Source organism: Mugil cephalus, chromosome 2 (assembly GCF_022458985.1).
Source record: "Mugil cephalus isolate CIBA_MC_2020 chromosome 2, CIBA_Mcephalus_1.1, whole genome shotgun sequence".
Classification (NCBI taxonomy): Eukaryota; Metazoa; Chordata; class Actinopteri; order Mugiliformes; family Mugilidae; genus Mugil; species Mugil cephalus.
Window position 1 is genome coordinate 18,394,519 of NC_061771.1, and position 12,967 is coordinate 18,407,485.

General features: G+C 43.7%; 1 protein-coding gene across 1 annotated transcript in view; it reads left to right on the forward strand.

Annotated features, from left to right (window-relative positions):
- The first annotated feature begins 388 nt into the window (after window positions 1-388).
- tll1 (tolloid-like 1) overlaps window positions 389-12,967 on the forward strand; it is a 47,732-nt gene continuing 35,153 nt past the window's right edge. Inside the window, exons 1-2 of the mRNA XM_047579573.1 lie at window positions 389-624; window positions 2,008-2,493. Coding sequence (XP_047435529.1) covers window positions 2,313-2,493 — 181 coding nt within the window. The 5' untranslated portion in view covers window positions 389-624; window positions 2,008-2,312. The remainder of the gene's footprint in view (window positions 625-2,007; window positions 2,494-12,967) is intronic.

Here is a 12,967-nt window from a genome sequence, read left to right on the forward strand (position 1 = left end):
CTGCAGGAGATTTCAAGCGCAACTGCTGAGTTTCATGTTTTCTAGACATAAAAAAAAAATTAACTCAAATTTACTAACTCACAATGACGCCTTATTTGTTGCTTTTTAATTACACTCCTCTAATGTTAACCAAATTACTGGCATTAGTGTGAGTTTGCTTGCCCTGGAACTGTGACCCTATCTGTGACCTTATCTCCAAGTTGCACCAGCGCTGGACCTGGAATTAAATCTTCAGACCTTCTTGATATCTGAACTAGACCTTTACTGATTTTGCGTTGAGGGGGGGAAAAATCAGGAGTGTGTTGACCTACACTAATTTAATTCCATGCGTGTTGCCTGCAAGGGATTTGTGTGCACGGCCTGGGCCGTGCATGGTGGACAGCTTGCGGCTGGATTGATAGCGTGACGTCAACGCGCCGCTACCTCTCCCAGAGGGCAGGATTAGTCTGGAGCAGCAGAGGCAGCGCTCCGGTAATCTCCCGGTAATAAATGGGGGAGACGTTCAGAACCGCCGCTACCGAGTGACGCTGCAGGGACCCCTGACATCCCCCGGAGAAGGTCCCTGCGTTTGGAGCACGATGGGTCCCTTCGCGACGCCGCAACAAACCGACGCGCGCCTGGCAGGTAAACGCAGCAGGTAAAGCGGTGGAGACGCAGGGTGAAGTCGTCTCAGGAGGATTTACCTTGGCAAGGTGTTCACAGGCTTCTATGCTTGTCTGTCAACAACTGTTGCTGTTTTATTTTTACTGCCTGTCTGTGTATGCGTGAGTCTGTTCGGGCCTATCGGCTGCACCGGGGAGATTATAGGTGGTTGTTGACAACTTTACAGTGCGTGGAAATTTAGGGACGAAAGACGCAAATTTAAAATGACTGTAAATGTAATTTAGCTCAGTTTAAAACCCCCAGTGCTGGATATTCGTGCACACGCACAAACAAAGACCCGTAGAAGGCGTGGAGGCTGCTCCACTGTGTGTGTGTGTGGACAAGGATGCAGCGGAGTATCATGAACCCACGTGAACTCGCTTCACTCATCTGCTGTTGACCGACCTACTGCTGGCAAGGTTATGACCGATTAGAGAAGACATCATAGGTGAACCTATGAATCTGTCTCGAGTCATCTTACATCGCTGAATCAACAGAAATAAATCATTTTCTAAATAAATAATTAGGCAACTAATGCAATGGAAAGCACGCTTGAATCGAGCCGGTGGCCTCTGGGCTGCGCCTCTTTTTACGCACAAAGTCGGTTTAATCTTTACATTTTAAATTGCAGCCAATGCTGCCAATTAAAATTTCTCCCCTCAATTATCCCTATCTGTGACCGAAAACAGTAAAGTAAAGAGGCTGCACAGAGACTGACTTAACTGACTATAAAGCCATCCTAGTCGTTTTTATGGTTTGGCTGTCACCTACTTGGCACCTGCCTTAATAACCAGAAAACATCCACTTAAAGCCACGGGCAAATTTGTGGCTGCCGTGTGACTTTTACCGCTACCGGTTTTTACTGTAACGGATCTGTGCGAGTGAGCTACAATAACCTGTAATGGTAGGAGGATACGCACCCCCCAACTTCAGAGGAAGCCTCTAGTGTATTTATTGGGTTGTGCGTGCGTGCGTGTGTGCGTGTGTGCGTGTGTGTGTGTGTGTGTGTGTGGTCTATACTCAGTGAGTAGCCTACAGACGAAAGAAGACAAAAAAGTTTTGGTTTTGCAGCACTGATGTGAAACAGTGCAGGTATGAGTCGGTGTGTGCGTGTTTGTGTGTGTGTTCGTGTGTGTGTGTGTGAGGGCGGTGCGCTGACTGGGGCTGAAAGAGACAGTAGGCTACCACCACCGGACACTAGAGAGAGAGAGGGAGAGGGAGGGAGAGGGAGAGAGAGACTTGGTTTGAAATATACGAGGTGAAAGCTTGTGTGAAGCAGACACAGAAACAGCCGTGCGTCTTTACGCTCAGAGATCACTCAGCCTCCGATCCCCTCACCGCTTCCCTCTCTCGTTTGTCCCACAGCAGCCTCACCTGCGAAGCCCCAGCGGAGGACAGAGGAGCTCCTCGGAGGACACTTTGCTGACTGAGAGGCACCGGGACCCGACAGGCAGACACCTCAGCGCACTTTCGCCATGGAAGAGAGCCGGCTAGAGTAGCCCGCCGCAACCCACAGTATCCACAACCAGACTGTCAGAGAAGAAGCCGATCTTCGCGATGACCCGATAAATTCCTGCCGCCGTCGCTTTCTTTGGAGACTGGATTGACATCCCCGTGCGGCAGAGGAGACGAGCAGAGGGGCCTTTTTATTTGTTTATTTCAGTCTTCAGATGGACCGAGTGCCATCGGCACTGGCCGCTAAGATGCGCTGGATCACGCTGGTGCTTGCCGGCTTGACTTTTTGGGGCAAAGTGTCCATTTGTAACTGTTTCGACTACGGGGAGCCGGACTATGATTACTATGAAGAGGACAAAGCGGAGGCCATTGACTACAAGGACCCATGCAAAGCTGGTGAGTCGCTTTCTTTACTTCATTTTAACACAAAACACAGGAAGAATTTTTTTTATTTATTTTTTATTTTTTTGCGCTCTGGTCACAGCGACCCCCGCATCTAGCCCTGAGGTGGCACGTGTACGTGTGTATGAGCGATGACAGCGCGCGCGTGTGTAGCTATGCGTGCGCTGGTCCAGATGCCCCTCTATCCCCTATCCTTGAAAACCGATAAGTCGGTATCAGACGAATGCCACGTGCAGACCGGCGATCGTCCCGCTAAGCCAGTTTCTTTCTCCTTTCGCGCATCACGCGCTCGGACCCTTTTATTTATTTATTTATTTTTTTTACCATTTTTCTGATGCTGGCAAAACGTTGACGCGCATATGGATGGGAGAGAGAGAGCGTTTGTGTGTCTGTGTGTGCGTTTTTTTTTTGCGCTGCTACAGATGTTAAATCAAGCGGCAGTGAAGATGAGAAACAGCTGGACCCAACTGTACCAACACAGGCCCCCGTTACATGCACACACACAACCACAGTGATAGAAAAAAAAATGTTGTTGGACATTTAATGACAGGCTGGGCTGTGGAACAACTGCAACCGTGTTTGCTCTGACAGGACATGAGGTATTTCTGCACAAATGAAATTAGGAGTGTGTGCAGTGAAATCAGCAGTTGTTTTTTTTCCAGTGCCAGGGAGCAGTTGTCACACTGTAAAGTTAGTTTTATGCACGAATGAATATATAAAATTCTTGGTCTTCAGTGTTTTATGGGTCTTTTATAGGGGTGTGTTTCTATCTGTGGTGTCTTTCCACATTCCACCCAAATGAACTCATGTTCATTTGGGTGATTCGCTTAAACTTAAAGTGTTTCTCCACAAAGTCTGGAGATTGAAAAGTTACACCATCACTCTAATAAACGGTCCCTCCTCCTTTCTGTTAGCTCTGAGTGTAGTATTAATTAGTGTGTGTCTGCTTTTTATCATTTTTAGGGAATATAATAGAAAATATTCAATTTTGCTACAAATGCAATGCCCAAGTTTCAATAATAGGACAGAAACTGAACGCGTTTCCAGTATCTCAGATCAGTACAACAAATACTGTTAAATATAATAAGCCCATTTTGTTTTGGCATTTAACTGCCTAATCAACGAGAATCTTAATTTGCAGGTTTAGGAATGATATGATGATGGAGTAAGTCAGCACGAAGAAGAGCCAGTTTCACTGAACAGTTTCGTTCCAGTCTTCTGGTTTTAAAGCGTCGCACCCGACATTGAGAAAAACAAAAATACAATCCTTTTTTCTGCCTTAAATCAGCTTAGATATAGCGAGACACATTGTCCGTTTAACTGTGTGCAGATCTGTGAGCTCAGACTCTGTCAAACTGCTCCGGGTTATACAGTGACAAGTTGTAACATTGAAATAATACACCATGCACATTTGCACTCTCCACATCTTTTGCATTGCACTTGACTATCAACCTACTAACAAACTTTTTTTTTTTAAACTGCAACTTTCTCCATCAACACCACAGAGTCATATTAAACGACCTTTGGCGTAAATCCTCATAGCTACATCCAGCTATACGGCAAACACATTGGACAGAGTCGGATAAACCCGCAAGAAAATAAACTGCTCCAGTTGAACAACATGTTGATGGAGGGGCTTCAGACTTCAATCTGAGTTTAGTGGCAAAACCCATCTGGTTTCTGGTCAATTTTTCAAAACAGTCTTTCCAAATAAACTGCACCCATTTGTTGTCAGATTTTTAGACCCTTTGGTAATACACGATGGCTCACAGCCATCTTTTTTTTCTTTTTTTCTTTTGCAACTTCGTGCAACTGAACACGTTGTCCAGAAAACGGTGGAAGTATAATACAGAAGATGCCTGAATGGGAAGCTCTAGCACTGGTTTCATAGGAAAACCTGCTCGTCTGGAAATGGCATGGAAAGGCTTAGCCACGGTGTTGACTGCTTATTTCACTCGTGTTTACTACCACATAAAAACACCACACTTGTTAAAAGGGTTTTTACAGTCTTTGTCGTGACCTGCAAAGCCAGTGTTGCAGTGTCCAGTCTGGATTTTTGTTTTACTGTAACATTACAAGCGTCATCCCTGAAGATGGGGCAGAGGAACCTTCTCCTCTCCTCTCCTCTCCTCTCCTCTCCTCTCCTCTCCTCTCCTCTCCTCTCCTCTCCTCTCCTCTCCAGTTAAAGTCCAGATTTGCGTTGAGGTTTCATCCACCTGACCTTGTGCTTCCTTGCGCATGTGTTTGTGTGCGAGTACGTTCATGTGTTTTAACGATACACGATGTTTGTCTGCGATGACACGTCGGACTGATAAGAACTCCACCTAGAACACTGAGCGTCCAAACGCTGACCAACACACATTCCTCACATACCGAATACACAAACCTGACAACCCTGGACACTGGGCGGTGTGTGTGTGTGTGTGTGCCTACGTGTGTGTTTGCTCATGTGCATGTTACACTGATCTGTGTGTGTGATTTTTTTGAGTTTTTTTTTATGTTGATCCTGCGATCCCAGTGGTTTTTAGCTATGCCAACAACTCACCGTGCGTGTGTTTGGATGGAAGCCCGGCAGGTTACAGGGAGACAGTCAGTCTACATGCAGTGCGCTTGAGGAACTGGGCGACTCTTATAGGTTAAAATAACTGAGTGAGAAAACACAGCCACATGTTTTTATTTGCTGGAAATGTCAATGTACATAAAGAATGTTTTATACTCACATGGTCAGATTTCTTGCTTCTCCTTTGCCCGCGCACACACACACACACACGCGCGCTCAGAGAATTTCTAGCGCTCGCAATAATAATGTCTGTTTTCATTTTTTAACAACCTCGTGTGTCACGTTTCAACAAATCTTCTAACGGCGTGTGTAATGTTGTCTTTACGCCATGTTTAGTTTTTGTTGGAGATGTGACAGTTGAGTCATTTCAGGCCGTCTCTGTTCTGCTGGATCAGATATTGCTCTGTCATTAGACCCCCAGACTTGCAGGATTCGCTCACTTCACTCATTCCTCCTTTATATTCGGTTGTGATGACACAGTTTCCGCTTGATTGGTGGAATGACGGAAAATTAACTCATCTCAGGTTTGCACACGCTGCCAGATTGATAGCGCTGAATGAAACTCAAACTACCTATTCCAAGGAAACTGAACTAAAAGCTAAGATTGGAAACTATTTTAATAAGCAGTTAAAAGCTGATAACACCGTCTCACATTCAGTTAAGCTTTGGAAAGTTGGGCTGGGTGTTTATGCCTATTTTTGTGAATACATCACCAAATTAAATCTTCTTCTCTTTCTTTACATCTATACAACCTTATTGACTGTAGCTGTCTTTTGGGTATCTAACGTTTACGTGTGCACAATCAAACACAGACCCTGACTGTACGAATAAATGCAGATACACAGATGCACCACACTTGCATGCGCGCACATGCATGCATGAATTTGTGATGTACGCTGAGATCCAAGTCAAACCTTCATGCTTTCTGAGTTTTTTCTGGACCAAACCATGATGTAATTCAATCACGATCGCGATTTTTATCAACAGATTATTTTCGTTGTTTTCAGCGCGTAAAAAAGCTGGTGGTTGTGCGTTTGTGTGCTCAGTTTGTAAGTAGTGGAAGCGCGACTCATTCCAGGCCTGACCCTGTGGCATCGGTCTGAGTGGTTGGTATTCCGCCTCCTGTTTTTGCTGGGAAAACACAAGGGGAATATTTGGCTGTCTGCTTATCTCCTCCGAGTCCCCGCGCTGGTAGACAGGGGAACACACACTTCCAGGCCTTTGTGAAGTGATTTCCCCACGCGGACACACACGCACACATGCGCACACGCTCGATACACACACATTGCAAGGCTCCCTCCATTCACCCGCGCTTATCTCTTCCTGGTTGTCTGCATCCTGCCACTCAGCTGGAGATGACACACACGCGCGCACGCCCGCACACACACGTACGCACGCGCACGCCCTCTTACGCTAACTCAAGAGTCATTCATGCTTCCTTCCAAATCACTGTTCTCATAAAATCCTCACACACACGGAGTGAAAGCTAAACAAACCTTCGAGTCCGAACGCTGCGGGCTGTTCCTTTCGGGAGGGATCCCAGTGTCCGTATGACTGTTCTCTTCTGGTAATGCAGTAGTGATGCATCACAGTGACCGTAACCTATTCATTCGTTGGTGCATAATGGGCAGTTGGTAGATTAACATCACATTCTTGATTAATACATCAAATAAAATACGCTAGAATGTAATTATGATATGCACAACATTAAATCTATTGCACAAAAAAATTAAGAGCTTTGCATCACCACCGTGCACATTGTCTGGTTTACTTTCAGGTTGTGTAAACTGTATACATAATTTAAACTGGATAGGCGTGTCGTGCAGTGAAGGCATCGTTTGACGCGCTTCTGCTTTTTCCCGTTTGTCTTAAATTGCCTTGAGGCTTGAATTGGCGCGGGAAGTTACATTTTCCCGAGACCAGACCAGAAAGAAGCAAGGGACACGTTATGCCACTCGTGTCATGATGTTGAAGATCCATCATGAATCGACAGGAGAGGTTACGGACTGCTTGTGAGAACTTTCAGTAGGATGGGAAAAGTCCCTGATACATGAGAGGAGAAAAGTTTGGAATAGCGGTACTGTGTCCTTGGGCTCTGTTTCTGGCAAAAAAAAAAAAAAAAAAAAAAAAAATTGACTAAACTGTTGCTTTTATAGATTTCGCAGAAGAAATACAAACTTGTCTCCTAACAGGAACCGTGCAGTATTTAAGTGACATGAATTGCACAATTTGCATGCCGATTTTCTCATTGGTGGGACCATCTGCACCCTGTTCCCTATTCCAGATGCAAGGTCAATGATTCAGTACACATTGTGTGGACTGGTAGTTTCAGATTTAAAGAAAAGTTAACGGTACACAACATTAGGTGATGAAGGGCAGATGATTAAGGCCGCTATGCAGACTTTAATTTTAGTGTTCAAACAAAGGCGCATAAGTCTGATGTATAAATATCTGGAATATTGTATCAGTGATAATGAATCTGCAGCAGAGGCCACCTTTGGGGAGTGAAACTATCCTGTTTTTTTCTCATTTCACTTTCACATATTCACATCTGCGCTTCAGTTTTTGCAGCTCTTGCTGTGCTCACATGCACCCGTCTTCCGCTGTATGCAGCGGCGCCGCACGTCCACCACAGAGTTCACACCTCCACCTCAAAGGAAGGTTTATGTGTGCGTCCATTCCCATTTATCTTGTGTGTGTGTGTGTATGTGTGTGTGTGTGTGCTGAGTTTTTCATTTCAAGAGTGAAGCCTACCATGTCGTGACAGCGGGCAGCAGCTACTGTTCACCCCTTCCCCCATTCCTCCGTAGGAAGGAAACTAGAGCAATGTGTGTATGTGTGCGTTTGACACCGCGGCTTTATTGTGTGTGTGTGTTAGCGAGGGAGCAAGTGGTCTCACTCATATTATATTAAACAGGATTTTCCCGAGCAGAGTGCTCCTGCCATTGAGCTTCCGAAGTCTTCCTCAGGATTCCCGCCTCAGCACAAACTCCGTGGCCGTGCAGAGAGCCGGCTGTTTGTTCTGGAGCGTCATTGTTCCTGGAGCTGCAGAAGCCATGAGTCAGCACCACCGTCACTCCGCCCACCTGCCACACATCGCTCAATTATTAAAAGTCTAGGTGCTTTTATGTCACCTAGCTTTTCCTGGTGGTATTTATAGCAGCGAAAATTATTCACAGAGTCACACTAATGTCTGAGGAAAAAAGCCACACTTTTCCTACAGTCAAACTAGATATTCTAAGTATTGACCCAGCTGGGCCACGACCCCAAGGAGGAACGTTGTTGACCTATTCAGACCTTGCATTAGGATCCGATCCGAGTAATACGATTGCAAGTGACCAGCTTTAGGTAGGTTATGTGTCCAGACCTGACATTAAGATGCGACATCATCTGGTAGAATATTTGAACAATTGTTGTCTCTAATGGATCTCGGCCCCTGGTCTAGAACCAAGGACAGCACTGTGTTATGTGTGTGCATCATGGCTATTGATGCATACGTTAAGTTTTCATTTACTCATCTCTGGTGTGATGTTGGTTAGACCTACACAAAACTCAGAAATATAGCTCCAACCATGGAAGTTACAATATGCACCTTTGTCTCTAGGGGTGGGAAAAAATATCGATATGACAATATACTGCAATATTTTTTCTTCCGATGTAATATTGATTTTAAAAGAAAAAGAAGAAGTCTTATTTTGGTCCAATCATGAAGGACACCCACCACTTTTTCCGTACAAGTGCAATAATTGAAAATCAGTCATTTAGATTAATTAAGTAGAATATTGCAGTATATCACAATATTGCAATAATGTATCGTATCGTGACTCAAGTATCGTGATACATATCGTATCGTGAAGTCCTTGCTAATACTCGCCCCTGTTTATCTCCAATAATAAAGATAAATAAAGACATCGCTGCTTTAAGAAATACTTAACCACACGCTGCTCCTCATCCATCAACGTGGCCGCATCAATAATTTAACACAGGATCACACTCGTGTCCTCACTTATTTTTAGCTGTTAACAGCTACAGGCGTATGTTTTATTCTGAATCAATGAGGAAGAACTCTGCTGATGCAGGGTGAGTAGAGCAGATTTTTAACGTGACTCAGGACTCACTGCGTTCACACTACCAAAGGAATGCAGACACATGCAGACACATGCCACCCAGACCAAATGTGGTCAGAGATCAGAGCTCTCAGCTGTGGTCTGTGATCAGCATGTTCCGGCCACTTGCGATCAGAAAGCCCTCGTTGGATCTTCATTGGATCTTGACATATCATTCAGGTAAAAGTGGCTAAAAAACTGGTTTCTCTGTGAAAAGTCATGCATTTGTGAGGTGGTTGTACAACAATGTACACGTTTTAACCAGAGGAGACAGATGGTTTGAAAGAGGCGTAAAGGGAGATATTTATGTAAATTGGAAAACCCCTCCCTGGACATGTGAGGAAGACTGAGGTAGTCTTAACATAAGTCTCCAAGAAGTTTCACCTCAATCACACCTTGTGTGCGGGAAGTTTCGGGCCATTGATAGGCCGTTAAAGTACCATTTATTTAGCCAAGAAGATACCACGCAGGCTAATCTAAACAGCTTCTTCCAAGTAGGAGTATTGTGTTAACAGATATCCATATGAGTCTCGGGTTGGCAACACCCACAGATGTTCCAAATAAAACCCTAAACTCCCCACTTAGTATTAAAAAAGCCATTTGGATGAAATGTCAAGAAAACACAAACAAATCAGGTTTGGTGGTCTTTGGTTTCAGATACCACACCCAAACTTGGGTGTGGTATCTGTATCTACTCTGTATCTACTCATTTTTGGAATTTGAGTGTAAGAGCCGTGTTGCCAGCAACCAAAGAAAGAGAACATTTCTGGTTGTACATGTAAGCCTCACATTATGTATAACAGGGTCTCAAAGTCTTTCTTTAAAGACATCAACAGTCAAGCTGCATGAACTCCAAAAGTATGTTACCTCAGCACGATCCACTGAGGTTGGTGGGGTCAAAACTTCTTTTGTTGTGTGTTTGGAGTCATTATCCTGCCGCAGTAAGCAGTAAGTATTTTTCCCTCTCAAAAAATATGCAAACCACACTCTTGCACCCAGCCTGGAAAATGCAAAAAAGTGTTTTGTTTGTCGTTTTGTATCGCCGTCCTACTTGACTTTAACCGTGGCTTAATTCATTTCCAGACTCAATTGGCTTCTCTAAAAACACAGATAAACCAAGACAAACCCCTGATATATGGCTGGAAAGAAAGTATTTCCACAGAATCCTCCTTTGTCCATTTTTAATAATGTTCGAGTTTAATGAAACACACAATGAAACAGCTGCTAAAACATCACATACAGGTCACATCACATATTGCTGATAGTGCTGCATTGCACCATCTATGTAGCTTGGACCATATATTTATGCTACACGTATGCTAATACGCTTCGTCCTGACACATGTATGAATTTATGTGTCGCTTCTGATTCTCTCCTCCACCTCCTCCTCCCTTTTTCTTCGGTCCCCACCTCTTTAGTTTTTCTTTCTACCCGGCCAGCTTTCAAACAGATGGGTCCCCAAAGGTTTCTCAAGGTTTCTTCCATTTCCAAAGCAGTTATTTTTTTATTTTTTTTATTTTATTTCCTCCGTCTCCTGTGCTTGCTTAGGGAGGTTTCAGGCTCTGGGTTCTGTTAAGTTTTTTTGAGACCGTTTTTATTGTTTTATACTAAACAAAATTGAATGGAACTAAATATGCAGTGAGCTGCTGGAAACTTGACCCAAAGTAATATTTAAAACAGGTGAACTGTGGCTGCAGGATGATTTACTTGAACAATCGAATCCGTCTGCATGCATACTTTTGTTGAAGGGTACCACTTTGTCTTTCGGAGTTCACGTGATTAGGTTAATTGCTGACATAGAAACTGTTCAAAATCAAAAGAATTACCTTTTCATTTTACGTTTTACACTTTTAAACAAGGTTTTCACTCCCCTAATGTCATAGTTAAACATTTATGGTTCTTGTTATTTTTATTATAAGGTTACACAGCAAACTTCAGCACATAAATCAGTACATCGGCCATTCATTATCCTGCCCTTCACCTGGATAAGTGACAGAACATCTCACTGAGATGATATTTTGAAGCGTTTCACTGAGAATCCTTCAGTTTCATGGTTCTGGGATTGGTCACTTAATGGATCACTTGATCACGGTCTACTTCTACATTTGAAATAACTGTGTTTTTTTACCAGTGTGATGAATCCGATTAGTAAAATTGGTTGTATTTTGAATGAAAGCTAAAGCAACTGACCGACAAGTCCAGTGCCTGTGTACATAGCAATTATCTTTCCAGATGCAAACTTTCATCATCCCCTTTTTTAAAACAGTTTGAAACTATTTAAACTATCAGTTTGAAGCTACTTAAATATGAGCCCGCCTTTTTCAGATTCCATGTGATTTATTCAGTGTAATTAAATTCAATATTATTCAATGTATTCAATCTATGAAACTCACTCATCATGGTAGTAGTCCTCCTTACTGGAGCCGTGCCATTACGTCTGATGTAACAACTAGAGGACTTAAAGGGTGTGTGGCTGCCTATCGTCAACAAAACAAAATGATTCTCAGTTGCATAACATCTCTTAAGATTTCTCCATTTTTTTGCCATATGCGCCCTGGGTGCACACCCCAGGACAGTCTGATAGTAAACCGAGCCACGATCACGTCTCGTCACGGTGTCTGGCCAAACCCATGACCGGCTGGAGAGAAATCTCAGTGTCACAGTAAAGTGATTAAGGGGTTTACAGCAGCTCTGCGTGTGTGTGTGTCATATGATATTATGTTATTCTGTCTCATGCCAGGCATTTCTTTGCCTGTTATCCCCTTCACTTTGACTTGGAGTGGCCTTTGTAAGTGTTCGGTTATTTTGAGCTCACAAATGTTCCCTTTGCTTCGCTCTGAATTAGATAAAGATCTGAAATTGAATGCTGTTATTGCACAGCAATGGACACAGAAGATGTCAAGTCATTTTAGTCATTTCATTTTGGGTTGATTTTTATTTTTTATTTTTTGGTGCTCATTAGATCCATCAAAAAGTAAAAATAAATATTTCTACTTGGCAACCGATGAAAGCCGGACAGTATTCTGCTGTTAACTGGCCTTGTTTATCACCAGTCTGGGCCTTCGTTTTTCGGGTCGTTTCGGGTGTCCAGATGTGCACCTCGTTGACCCAGCATCTGTTTTCAGCTGTGTACATGCGTGGAGAAACGGTTCCTATTGTAATCTGTAGACAGACACACTGTGGTGGAGGGTAAACACAGCGATGTGGCGTGTAACTAGGTCTTTGTCATTGTCCGGGGCTGTGTTTAAGCCGGTACAAATATGTAATTAAAGTGTGCCTGTGGTTGTTTTTGTATGGACATTTATGAGGTCACATAGGTCCAACACAGCAGTCTTAGTCTGTTTGCGTTACAGGTGACTTGAAATGTTTGCAGTGGCCGTGGTTTCAGTTTCCTACATGAAAACCCATGTCCACATAAAAAAACTTTGCTCATGATAATTTTATCTTATCTCACAGAAGTTAAGGTCATGTCTCCAAGTTAGTGTCTCTTTCTCACAGACATATTTCCAGGAGGGTAGGGGAGGGGCTGGGGAACAGTTATGGACTTGGACCAAGCGTCTGCATTTTTGACCAGTGACGACACGGGCTTCAGCATCTCTTCACATTGCCACGCCTTGCAAAGTGAAGTAGCTCATCATTATTCCACCTCAAAGTCTCACAGAGGAAACTGGAAATGTCTGTCTGAGTTTAAAGTGCAACTTAGAGTTGAAGTTTGATCCACGGCAGACAGTGGAGGCTGTGGACGGCTTGGTTTCACAGAAGTTATTTTGGGTTCTAGTAGTGATAAAACATCCGTAGAGAC